The 13,386-nt window shown below is 47.6% G+C and overlaps 1 protein-coding gene across 1 annotated transcript in view; it reads right to left on the bottom strand.

Moving 5' to 3' along the window:
• Positions 1–2,074: 2,074 nt before the first annotated feature.
• The window catches only part of KCNK3 (potassium two pore domain channel subfamily K member 3), an 82,084-nt gene continuing 70,772 nt past the window's right edge, over positions 2,075–13,386 (bottom strand). The window contains exon 2 of the mRNA XM_048516593.1: positions 2,075–4,286. Coding sequence (XP_048372550.1) covers positions 3,379–4,286 — 908 coding nt within the window. The 3' untranslated portion in view covers positions 2,075–3,378. The remainder of the gene's footprint in view (positions 4,287–13,386) is intronic.

Genomic DNA, 13,386 nt, shown 5'->3' with positions numbered 1-13,386 from the left:
TGCCAGTAGAGAGCTGGGCACCGTGGCTGGGCTTCCCAGGGCTCTGTTGCAACTGGGTGCTGGTGAAAGTGCCCCTCCGCCAGCGTAGGTGCCCCAGAGAGGCAGCTTAAGCCCACGTCACATCCAGAGAGGGATTCAGGCCTCCTCTCTGGATTGGGCTGCCAGTGTTTTACTGGAGATTTTTACTCAGTTGTTCTCTGGGCTTTTTTCCAGGTTCAATATACATGCTGAGATTTTTTTGTTACTTTTCTGAACCATAACACCCCATGCTCACCTCTCATTCTGACAACTGGTAGGCAACTGACGGAGCCACTCTGAGGGGTCGGCAGGGTGCCCTCCTCAAAATCACAGCCCATGAATATCACAATGCAGGAAAATGTATTTTACCTGGGGGCCCTGTCACGCCTTCCTCACTGAAGGCCCAAGACCAAAGGAAAACCAATTCACACAGCCATTCGAGTGGATACTGCTTTTGTGATAAGGCACTAGATTGTTTCAGTTCATCTCTGGATTGTGAGTCACGGTGGTCTTTAACGGTTGACAGAGCTGACATTTGAAGATATCTCAAAACCATGACACAGCCTCTTTGTTGTGAAGTGACACTTGTTCAGAAAGGTGGGGGGGGGGAGTATCCAAGTGGTATGACAGACAGCATGCTCTTTTGAGGACTTCATACCTTGACATCTCTAGCAAGAAGGAAAATCTTCCTTGGGTCAGAAAGAGCTTAAAGTTGAACACAATGAAAAGATTGGGTGCAACTTCCATACTTACTCAGGGGAGGAATCGTGTTTAAGGCCTTTTCCGAACAAGTCGTTCAGGATGTTTCCGGAACATTTTTGATCTCCACTCCCCCACCCCCCTTTACCACAATGTTTGTCCGCGCACTCCAAATGTTTCATGGTCGCTGTGAGGTTAAAAAAACTTTTTTTGCTTATTTGTTGAAATGATGCTTTGTTGATTCATTGATTTGATGCTCTGTAGATTCCTTTAATCAGTGCTTTGTTGACTCACCCAAAACAGCACTCCAAAAACCCCTACATGAAACGATGAAAATGAAAAGGTGAGGGAGAAAGGAGTGAAATGAGGAATGAGGAAAAATGGCAGGTCAGGGGCCAAGAAGGACGTTGGGTGATATCATAGAGGCATAGAAAATGAGCCCTTTGGGGGTAGGGCGGTTTACCAAATCGAATAAATAATAATAAAATAATAGAAAATGGTCAGGCTTGTCTACAGGAAAGATGAAATGTTTTAAATATGACTGCACTGCAAGCGAAGCCAGCGAAAAGCAATGTAGTAAAAGTGGGGGTTTTTTAAAGAGAAAAAAGTGTTTTGGAAATGTTTTTAAAACCAAAAGGGGGGGGCAATGTGGAACTCCTTTGTGAAATGTTTTTATTTCCAGTCTGAAAATGTCATAAATGGCATTATGTGGAAAAGGCCTAAATGATTCTCTCTCACACACCATGTAACAAAGCTTAGAGAAGGGGTCCTCAGTGTTGTAAAACGTTTGGGCACTTACGGAATTTTTGAGAAGGGGCGCCACTACAAAATGGCTGCCATTTGAGGCAATTACAAAATTATGGGAGTTGTCGAACCAAGAATCCTTCTTTGACAGGAGTAGCTATTTCTTCACGGGTGCTTCCTGCAGACCTGAAGTCAATGATCCCTGAAGTCTTCTGAAGTACCACCTGCTCCAACGAAATGGAATAACAACAGGACTGGTCTTTGCTTTGGAGAAGAGGTATTTTGGGGGAGAAACATGGAACACCAGGAAATGCACCATCAGGTGGCTTAGATGAAGGATAGTGGTACAGCCTTTGTCTGGCATTCCAGAAATCCCACATTCAACTCTGGGAGAGAAACACACAGAAGAATCCATCCCCCACAGTGCTAACGGTGATTGGGTGAATTAATTTAGAGCTCATGGATCGGTGAAGGTTAATGACAGGGAGGTGTCTTTCTTACAAGAGCAATTGGCTGGTGTCAAGTAGGGGATAGCTGGGTCTGTAGAGTGAAAGCAGGTTTCTCTCAGGCCAGCAGAATGCCTCTCCTGCTTCACTTGAGTATTACACGTTTGATTGGTCAGAAAGTTTTATTTGAATATGTTCTGCCCTTACATCCCATCAGACTCCTCTGGTACCTCGGTGTGCAGACGCCCCATCGGGATATTACGACAAACCTTGAATGTTCAAACACAGCCAGCACAAACTGGGCATGTTGGGGAAAGACAGACTTGAGGAGGAAGGGTGCTCCTGTTTTGAACAGAGAGGGACCAAGCAAGGAACGGAGGACATGGGATCATCTCAGATTCACTGGGTTTGGGCAGTTTTCATGGGGTAATATCCTCCAGTGTGGCATTTCCCATAAGGGACCTGCGTGCATGAAAGTGGCATGAATAGGTCCATACCTATGTGTAGCATATGAATACCCTCACAAAAGCACATACACAATTGGGGCCGCTCTGTACACTTTGGTACCCCAGAACCTATTCCTGAGTGAAAGATACAGAACAGCAGTGTCTTATGTGAAGAAGACATAGTAATTATAAATGCAGCTTTTGCTGGAGCTCAGCTCCTTACACTGAATAACCATCATTTATAGACATGTGACCATTCCTACCTGATGCTATTTGGACATGTTCTATACCCAGGAGTTGATTCCTCACCCTCTGAAAGATGCACACGGGACTCAGTTACACACCAGTGAGAGCCAAGTGAGAGGGTACCTTGCTGTTTAAATGGGCAGGGGAATGGAGTGGGGAAAGTGCTGCATTCACCTCCCCCCAACACACACACACACACATGCATTTTTGTTGGCATGGGGTGGGAAAAGCTGCTACATCCTTCTATCAGTCTTCAGAGGTATACATCAGATGCAGACACCTGCTCACGAGAGCCTTCCCTCACCCTATCCAGCGCTCCCATGAGGGTGCATAAATTTATTTTCAAGTTTCACCTTGTTGTGGAGTTTGCTGCAGAAAAAAGATTTAGACATTTGACCAACCTAAACAGCATGAAAAAACCTCCCTCTCAGGGGAGAACAGGTGCATAAGATATACCCCACTGGAGGGGTAACTTTCATTTCCCCCACCCTTCCAGATCCACATGCACACAACTGAGCCCACCCATAGCTCCCTCTGTAGAGATTTGAGGGGCTCAGTTCTCCAGCGTGTCAGTCAGGATGACCAACTGCTTTGTCCATCTGACTATCCACTTCCTTTCATGGTCTAGGGTCTCTCTTCCCCTGCATTGATAGTATTAATACACAGTCTAGGTTTGGTTGTCACCTTTTTCCTCTGCCAGTATTTTTTTATTTGTCCTACTCCACTAGTTTCCTTCCTTGCTCTGCAGTTCAGGATTGTCTTTAAAGAGTTCCCTAATTTCACACAGAGCTACGGCGCTTCATAAGTCCTTGGAAAGCCGACAAGCTATGAAGTCCTGTGGAAACAGAGCTTATAGCTGAACGCTGAGCATTGCAGAAGCATCTGTTGGACGGCGTCTCAGGATAGTGGCCAGGTGAGGAATGGCTCTGTTCCATGCACGTGTCTGAGGTGGAGAGGTCTCTGGGGATGATCATAGGGATAGAGTACTGCAGCTTCTCCCGGCTCTTGTACCAGAGGCAGGAGCACATGGACTGGAAGTGGAGAACCTCAGCGTAGACATTCCGGAACCCTCCTCGGCCACCCCCGCTCCCCCCTCCCAACCCACCCCCAAGTGCGGCAGTGGTCGAGGAAGCTGTTGTGTCCGTGGTGTGCACGCTGCTAGCCTGCCCGTTTCGATTAAGCAGGGCCCGGTGCTCAGCGTCCCGCTTCTCATCCTCGGCATTCATAGTCATGAAGCGAAGCACCACCAAGTTGAGGAAGGCCCCAATGACGGTCAGCCCAGTTAAGATGTAAATAAAGCTGAAGGCCACATATTGGGGCTTGGTTTGCAGGGCATGCTCCTTCTGAAGGGCCACATAGTCCCCAAAGCCAATGGTGGTGAGGGTGATAAAGCAGTAGTAGTAGGCCTGGAAGAAGGTCCATCGCTCGTAGTAGGAGAATGCTGCAGCTCCAATGCAAAGAGTGCTAATGCAGGAGAAGAACCCAATGGTGACCATGTTGGCCATGGACACTTCTGGCCGCCTCATGCCAAGGCACTTCTTGATACGGTGGAGGAGGTTTCTCACAAAAGTGTTGATCCTCTCACCCAAGCTCTGGAACATTACCAGGGTAAGGGGGATTCCCAGCAGGGCATAGAACATACAGAAGACTTTCCCACCATCAGTGCTTGGGGCTGCATGGCCGTACCCTATGGAAGAAAGACACAAAGGACAAGCAACCTGGTCAGTACCACTTGATAGATAATTGGTATCATCTGTTCAGTGAGGAAGGAGACTCCCCTCCTGGCTTGATAGCTGGTTGAGTGCCACTTCCTCCTCATTCACAATGGTGGCTTGGAAAGAATGGATAGGAGTCACAGCTGGATGGCCACTCTGGCCTGCAGACTCAGTGGTGTGGCAATCTGTGCTGAGGTCCTCCTCTTCTGGTCCACGTGCTCCTGCTTTTGGTACAAGAGCCGGCAGAGGCTACAATAATCCTTCACTACGATGCTACCCACAAAACCCTGTCTGCACACCCTGGACACACACAAAGCCATACCGTGAAGTCTGCAGGTCAGAGCTGCCTCTGCTCAACCCAGAGCAAGGAGCCGCAGATATTTGGGCAAAGGAGAAAGGAGCAATCAGGAGGAGGAGAATCAGAGGGGAGACCATTGTAGGACCGCTGATGGGGAACAGGATGCTGGAGGGATAACTGGGCAGACTTGGGGAAATCTGGGTGGCTGTGTGTGGTGCAGCAGTGCCGAAGCACACAGGTGTGATCTGGTCTCTCTTTTCCTATATACCAAGCCCAACCAAATCTCCTTTTGATAGATTCCCCCCTCCGCCCCACTTCGAAGAATATTGCTGGTCTGATGTGCATTTGAGAACTGGAAGTCAATATCCTTATTTCATTCTTGAGCAAAAGGATTTGTGGATCATATTTTCCATGGACTTTTCACACACACACAACATTAAGACTGAAGGCATTCTTCACACTCAAAAGGATACGTGAACATTTTCTCAATCCATTTCCTGTAGAACCCTCAACCGTCTCCCTCGCAATGGCCAGACAGCCACTTCGTATTCTTTCCCATCATCCCTCCTTCCCTCTTGCTCAGTCAGAAATCAGACTGTCCTTTTCTGGGTGTGGGGGGATCCTGGTATGGTCCTAGAATCCCCTCACATCTATCAAATGTAGTCTCTGGGATTTATTCATTACTTGTCCCCCAGGATGGTCACAGCAGTAGAGTGAGCTGCAGCCAATGGGTTTTGAGAGGTTGACGCCTCTAACACATTCCAAAAACATTTCAGCCGCTCTTCCAGTCCAGTGCATCCCATAAAACACATGCTGGTCTTTTATCCTAATGCCATCCATTCATGCTCCCAGATTGCTCAGCCATTGTTTGTTGAGATGACACTTTAAAGCCAGAACACTGCAGTTTGGCATGGGGCACACTGTAACTTTTCAGATCTGGGGTAAAATTCCTTGTGCCTCACTTTCCTCTAAGGTGATGAAGAAGAAGAGTTGGATTTATATCCCCCCATTCTCTCCTATAGGAGACTCAAAGGGGCTTACAGTCTCCTTTCCCTTCCCCCCTCACAACCAACACCCTGTGAGGTAGGTGGGGCTGAGAGAGCTCAGTAGAGCTGTGACTAGCCCAAGGTCACCCAGCTGGTGTGTGTTGGAGTGCACAGGCTAATCTGAATTCCCCAATAAGCCTCCACAGCTCAGGCGGCAGAGTGGGGAATCAAACCCGGTTCCTCCAGGTTAGAGCACACCTGCTCTTAACCACTACACCACTGCTGCTCAAATTTATTTTCCAGCTAGGGTTGCCAACCTCAGGGTGGTGCCTGGAGCTGACCTGAAAGTATAGTTGATATTGAGGGACCAGTTTACCTGGAGGAGGAGTCATTACAGGGGTCTGTCAACCCCTGCTGAGTTCATTCCCCCTCCCCAAACTTTGCCATTCCCCACACCTTTGCCTTTCCCCCTCCCCAAACTTTGCCATTCTCCACAAATCTTCATGAAATTTCCACACCAGAGTAGGCAACCATGTTTCCAGCTGATATTTTAGTGATATTCTGGTACAAAGGGCTTTCATTCATTCATCAAGGCCCCATGGAAGCGCGACATACTTCTAAAGCACAACCAGTAATGAACATCAATAATTAAAACTCAGATCAAAGCTAGTCCAGAGGAGCACACTCAGCGCTAGCAAATGCCAATAAAAACAGCCACATTTTTACTACTAAAAAAATCAGCTGGAGGAAATTTGGGGAGTTAATTCCATGCATGGGAGCCACTACCCAGAAGCCTCCGTTCTTCATCAATACCCACTTTGCTTCAAAGTGCAGAGGAGGGCACTTTGACAAGATCCCCCACGACGAAATCAAGTGTATGCAAAAGCCATCTGTGTTAGGTTCAATGTCATAGGAGAACTAAGGAGAACTATATGTCTAATCTCCAAGTTGAAGCTGCCCTTGTGACAAGAAGGGGTATTTGAGATGCTTGCAAGTATACACTGCTGTCTAAAAGCCAAGGAAAAAAACAATAACCCATGCTTCTCCTTTGGGCAGCCATCTTGGAGGCTCTGAGACATTGAACCAGCACTACTTTTCCACTAGGGGGCTCTAGCTTGTGTTCATGAGCCCCCCAGAGGTCGTGGCTGCTCCTGATCCCCTTTGCAGCAGATGATGAGAAATTCGCTTCTTGAACGATCTCAGCAACCATGAAAATGAAAAGAGGAGGTCAGATCGGCTTTAAACTTACCCAGCAGCGACAAGGCATAATTACAGATGGTTTTAAAGCCTAAGAGGATAATGTGACCTCAGAGACAAAGAAGGGAAAAGCAGAAAGGGAGGGGAAGGGAGGGGAGGGCGCATGGGGGAGAAGGACCCTGTGCAGTGCAATGTGTCTGGGCATTTGACGGTCTAACAAAAGGCTTGTCAACTCTGGGTCAGGAAATTCCTGGAGATTTGGGGGAGGGGCCTGGGAAGGGTGGAGTGTGGGGGAGGGGAGGGATCTCACTGGGAAATACGGCCATAGAGCCCACCCGCCGAAGCACCCATTTTCTCCTGGAGAACTGATCTCTGTTATCAGGAGATCAGTTACCATTCTGGGAGATCACCAGGTCACAGATGGAGGTTGGCACCGTGACCTAATAAAGAAGTATCTTTTTGTGTGTGGGTCACAGAATAGCAGAGGCCCAGAATGCCAGCAGAGACCCATCCAGAAGGTACCCGAAAAGACATTTGTATTGCTTTCCCACCCATACCCTCAAGTCAGGGGGAGAACCTCGCATCTCTCTCTGAGCTCCGTGGAGGGAAGGCAGGACAAAACTGTGATAAATTAGAGAAACCCATCTATTCTCATCCATTCTCACATTATTATAATCATCCTGAAAGGATTAGATTCAAAGAGGTGGGCTGATCTGGAAACAATATGTAATTGATTCTGTACCATGTGTATTCATTTATTTGTGCACACCCCTTTCTGTGAAATTCCACTAATCTTATCATAATCCTTTTAAGTTGCCTCCAGTTCCTGTTTCCTACAGATGGTTCGGTTAAGCAAAAGCATTCGTGGGTCCCTCCTTCCCTGTGATTTTCCCAGCCCTTGCCCATTTTGCTGACTGCGTTCAAATTCTTTCAGAAGTTCCACAACATTCTAAATCGTATTTCACCTTCTAAGAACATCTCATCATCCCATTTTTATTAGAGCAAAATTCGGCGGCGTCTCCAAACTATGAATTTGGGGCCCCATTTTTAAATGTCAAACGACACAGGCCCCAGGGAGGGAAGCCAGCAGGGCATAGCCAGATGCTTTTTTAAGCTAAGCAGGTTTGATACTCAGAAGGGAGAATTTCAAGAAAGGAAGGCAATGGCATCATTTGTCTCAAAAGCCCGTTTCTGGGCTCGTTGTGAGTCAGCTACGACTTGACAGCTCTGCTCACTCATACACCCGCACACTCATGGATCTTTTTATTTTAATTGCATAGGCTAATGCCTTTAGCGTGCATGCCTTTCGCATAAAACTCGGTGCATTTTTAAAATTCAAGATTACTTTCTCTCTGAAACTGTCTTTTAATAAACGTGGCACGGATGCGCGTAGCCAGTGTCACTCAGTTTGTCCTTCCTGTGATACACCCTGGCCGTAAAAAGAGCAACTTCCAACAGTGGAGATGACACAGTAATTCCTGGGAAGTGACGAAGAGCGTGTGCAGAGTGTGGCGAGCCTGGCTTCCAGGCAGATTTAGAGCGCCCAAGCTTCTTTTTCTGGGAAATACATGCTGGGTGTTTTCATGCGGAAGGGTCAGTCCAGCCTCAAGCGGCCCCTTTCCCAGCGCTTCCTCTGTCCTCTTATGAACTGTACAGAGCAGCACAGATGCAGGCAGGAGGAGCAGAGTAGTGGCGGCGGGGGGGGGGGGGGAAGGTTGGCTTCAGCCTGCATCTCCTTAGGGAAAGACAGACATTCACACAAAACCTAAAGCAGGGAATCTTCAGCCTGGGGTGCTTTGGCCAAGCTCAGAGCCGCCCCCGCCCCCACCCCCACCCCCACCTGCAATTCCCACATCAAGGATAAGGAGGGGTGGCCTTTGTTACAGGATGGCAAGGGGGCCCAGGGAAGGGCAGAGGAGGCTGAACGAACCCCCCCCCCCTTCAGCCCTGCAGGCATCCTGACCTCACGCGGCCCTTTGTCTTAAGGGACTCCCATCAAGTTTGTTTAGGAGCAGCAAGCAGAGATGGTTCTCGCTTGGCAAAGAATGGGCACGTAGAGAAAGGGAGACGGCTATAAAAAGAAAAAGGGGCTGGAATTCATGTAGCTGTGTTAATCCTCTGGTCTCTGACTCAGCATCAACCCCTCCACGGGCTCCCCTCCCCCCCACACACACACACTGATTCAAGCCCAGAGCTAGAGATGCCCCTAAATGTGATATAAAGTCACATTCAAAGGAGGCTCCAGCCCAGGCGCAGACACACTCGCACACATGCACGCACAAGTCTGAGGAATTTGGACTGAAACGATTCTCCCATCCCAGAATTTAACTATTTCAGTGCGGGAAGTCAACTGTGATGAAAGGCGGTGGTGAAAGAGGACACTGAAACACATGTAGTTTGCCTTTGCCTCATCCTTGAACAGGCAAAATCCATTATTCATAGTAGACACTGCAATTCTACAATTCAGAAATATGCATCCAAGTGATACTTGGGCCTTGCTTGAAATTAGCAGTAGAGAGTAGAGGGGAGCAGGGAGACGACTGCTAGGTCTCCAACATGCCAAACTTTGTGACTTGTGTAACAGGGCCTGGTGGCATCATGGGGTATGGTCTGGTGATAACACATTAAACAGCTACATTAATAGTAGTATTTCCTCACCCTGCCACCATTTCTACCACATAGACTCTGTGAGTATGTAGTTAAGTCTATGTAATAACCTCCCATTATCCTCCTGGTATGGAGAACTACCTGCCCCCAATCCCACTGTCTCACCCCCAAGTTGTTGAAGAGTGGGAGGAAGAAATGGTGTCCACCTAGTGACTCTCTAGAAATATTTCTTAGTCTTTATACCATGGTAAAAACCATAAGAGACTATGGAAAGAAGTCTAGAGAGTCACCTGGGAGTGACATCACATCCTCCCCAGACTCCACAATCCCTAGCCATCCCTCCCCAACAGTCCAGGCATTTGCCATGGCATGTTAATAACCCTCCTCTTTGAAGAGATTAAATATTCATACTGTACACACACATTGCTCTAGGAGACCATCCAGAAGATACAGTTGCCATAGAATTCTGCTGCCAAAATGTTGACTGGAGTTGGTTATGGGGACCACAACACTCTAGTTCTGTTCCATCTACACTGGCTCCCAATTTGCTTCTGGGCTCAGTTCAAGGTGCTGACATTGACTTCTAAAGCCCTAAATGGCTTACAGCCCTCATAATGTAAAGTTTCCTTACTTCCATACAAACCTACCTGAGTACTCCAATAATCTTCAGAGGACCTACTTTGGGTGCCCCTGCCATCTGAGGCTAGACAAGTGGCAACCCATGAAAGGGCCTTCACATCAGGATACAAAAATTTGGAACGCCTTCCTGTAGGATAGTCATATGTATGCGTCTATAATTGTCTCTTGCCAGCCGATAAAAACTCTGTTTAATTTGGCGTTCTCTCACTAACTCTCATTACCAAGCAAGAGCACATGGAAATTACAACTGGGTCCAGAACGTAGCTGCTAGGATGTCATGAACACACACTGGTACCCCAGCCTTTTCCAGATTCAGTTCATCTGGTTGCGCGTACCCCACCATGTTCAGAAGCTTAAAAAAGAGAAGCATGAGACAAATAATATTTGAGCAGCCCAACCATACACATGTCTACTTATTTCATGCATTGTTAGGTGTTCAGCAGTACCCCAGCCCATGAACACAGCACAAAATTACAGTCTGTGGTTGCCATACAACATGTGTCACATATGAATTCCTGCATGGGTGTGTTCTTTTTGTAGGAATTGTGTGACATGAACTGAGGCCTTCAACTTCATGGCTGGGTAGGAATTAGAACCAAAATCCAACTACAACACGATGACACACCTGACCTTCATCATATTGTATATCAATATCCATAACAAAAACCAAAAAAAAAAAAAAACAGGCCACAGAAAAGGTCTTGCAACGTTCCTTGATGTTGTTCAGGTCAAAGTGTTTGGTGCAAGAATTCCATAACAGGAAAGATACGAAGGTGTTAAACTCTAGTGAAGGTTGATCAGGAGGACATTTAAAGGAATGGGCAGCCTTTAAGGCAGTGATTCTCTATGAGATAATCCAGGGCACCATATTTCCTGGCAACGGGTCCTCTCAGGATTGAAGGACCATAGAAAGTTTTGTTCCAGTAGTTGGCCTGATAGAGGGATAACTCAGGAGTGGGGCCATGTCCTATGAGGAGAGGTGGAGCTGGGAATCTCTATGCGGAAGATACGCTTTGCGAGGTGATTTGATTGCCACCTTCTGATACCTAAAGGAATGCTCTGCAGAGGATGAGGTGGACATGTTTTCAGTTGTATTGGATGTCAGGACTCAGCCTAATGGAAATAAACTACAGTTTGAGAAAGGACTTCCTGACAGTGAAGCATGTTCAACACTGGAACAGTCTCAATTGTGAGGTGGGTGGAGTCTTCATTGTTGGATTGGATACCTATTTAGGGGTGCTGTAGCTGTAGTTTGTGCATTGGCAGGCGGTTGGACTAAATGGCCCTGCTTGTCCCTTCCAATTCTGAGATTAAATCAAATTTTAAAAAGAGGCAGAACATCTGGTTGACACTCAGAAGGTTCCAAGTTCAGTCTCTGCCATCTCCACCTCCAAGTTCAATCCTTGTCATCTTCAGGAAAAAGCATCAGAGGAAAGACCTGGATAATCACTGCTAGTCAGAGGGAAGCTTAACACCAATAGTTTGTTACAAGGCAGTCTTCTGTGTTCCTGTAGCTCAGCCTCACTACCTGTAGGCATTTCCATTGCTGAAGCCCAAGCAGCAAAGCTATCACAGTTCTTTCAGAGAAGAAAGTATCACTGGGAGTTGCTGACGATACCTTGAGCTTGTTTGGAGGTTCTAGCAGGGGAGCGCAGCTATCGTATACCCTTGACCGAAGAACGGTACACTCCTTCTATCTGGGATGGTCGTCCTCTTCCACCGAGCGCGCAGCTTCGGGAGGGACGCACATGGAGCGGTGAGGGAGGTAGGGGACACCCGCCTAGCCAGCCAGATCAGCCGAATCAACCCTGGCGATCAATGGGGTGACAGATGTCGCAGCCAGATCGCCCTCACATCTGTTGCTGACGATACTACTGGGAAAGGAGGGTAGTGAGTCACCAGATTCTCTTTGGCAGCGCTCTCCTCAAGAGCTACATCTACCCCATAGTACACAACAGCTTTATCATGTACTTTGTTTCCCAATACAGCTTGGAAAGGAAGAAAAAAGGCTCCATAAATGTGATGGAAATTTTGATCTGACAGCCTTGCTGACGGCTGATCTGAACGCCTCCTACAGGATTAACTTTCTCTTCTCCTTTAATCCCTCTCGATTTAATAGACTTTCAAGATGCAACCAGATTGGGGAACAGGGCAAAGCGTGTATTGGTTGTTCTTTAGATTTCTGCTGCTTATTTGTTACAGTTTCAGCAGATGACCACGTTGGGCTGCAGAAGAGCTGCATTGGAGTCCAGTAGCAACATTTTTGTGGTATGAACTTTCAAGAGTCAAACACACTTTCAGTCCACTTTCAATGCCCTTTGCAGATGGATTTTACTGTGCGGAATAGCAAAACCCACTTGCAAGAAATTGTGGAAGAGGATTGAAAGTGCATTATTCTGTGTGTGCGGAAGGGGCCTTAGATACCTGGCCGGACAACCAGCTCATACCACAAAAATCGTATTGGTCACTAACTGTGTTTTGTTTTGTCTCAGTGTGGTGTAATGGTGAAGAGCAAGTGGACACTAATCCGGAGAACCGAGTTTGATTTCCCCATTCCTTCACGTGAGCAGTGGAGTCTGATCTGATGAACCAGATTTGTTTCCCCACAGCTACACATAAAGCCTGCTGAATGACCTTAGGCTAGTCACAGAACTCTCTCAGCTCCACCCACCTCACAAGGTGTCTGTTGTGGGAAGAGGAGGGGAAAGGAGCTTGCAAGCCCCTTTGAGTCTCCTTACAGGAGAGAAGGGGGGGTATAAATCCAAACTCTTCTTCTTCTTAAGCTAATTAAGGCAAGTCCATAGGATTTTCAAGACAAGAGACATTCAAAAGTGCTGTACCATTGCCTGCCTTAATGTCACAGCCCTGGTATTCCTTGGAAGTCTTCCATCCAGAGGCGTAGCAAGGGGGGAAAGTACCCGGTGCACCGGTGCATCTTCCACCCCGTCCCACCCTGGAACACCCCTGTCATACCCCCGGAACACCCTCGCCACATCCCCACAGAGGTGCACGTCCAGTGCGTCTCCCCCCCCGCCCCCGCCCGAGATATGCCTCTGCTTCCATCCAAAAAGTAGCCAGGGCTGACCTTTCTGAGTTTTTATCTAATCAGGTTATCCTGGGGCTGTTCAGATCAGGGCTCTAAGGGTACTACTGGATTTGAATCTAGCTCTATTTGTTACAGTTAACCAGGCCCCATGTCAAGTCCCCCCTTTGGGGGGGCAAGAAACATCCACATGTCACGACTCTGCCTCTGTCATGGTCAGTTACAATCATTGCTGGCGAGAGCTGAAGATGGTAGTGATGGGCGATAAAGGAAGCAGTCGTAAGTAGGTCTGCTTAGAATTC

The sequence above is a fragment of the Sphaerodactylus townsendi genome, linkage group LG01 (genome assembly GCF_021028975.2).
Source record: "Sphaerodactylus townsendi isolate TG3544 linkage group LG01, MPM_Stown_v2.3, whole genome shotgun sequence".
Classification (NCBI taxonomy): domain Eukaryota; kingdom Metazoa; phylum Chordata; class Lepidosauria; order Squamata; family Sphaerodactylidae; genus Sphaerodactylus; species Sphaerodactylus townsendi.
The sequence above is the reverse complement of the archived record's forward strand: the minus strand, read 5'-3'. Positions and strand labels throughout refer to the sequence as shown.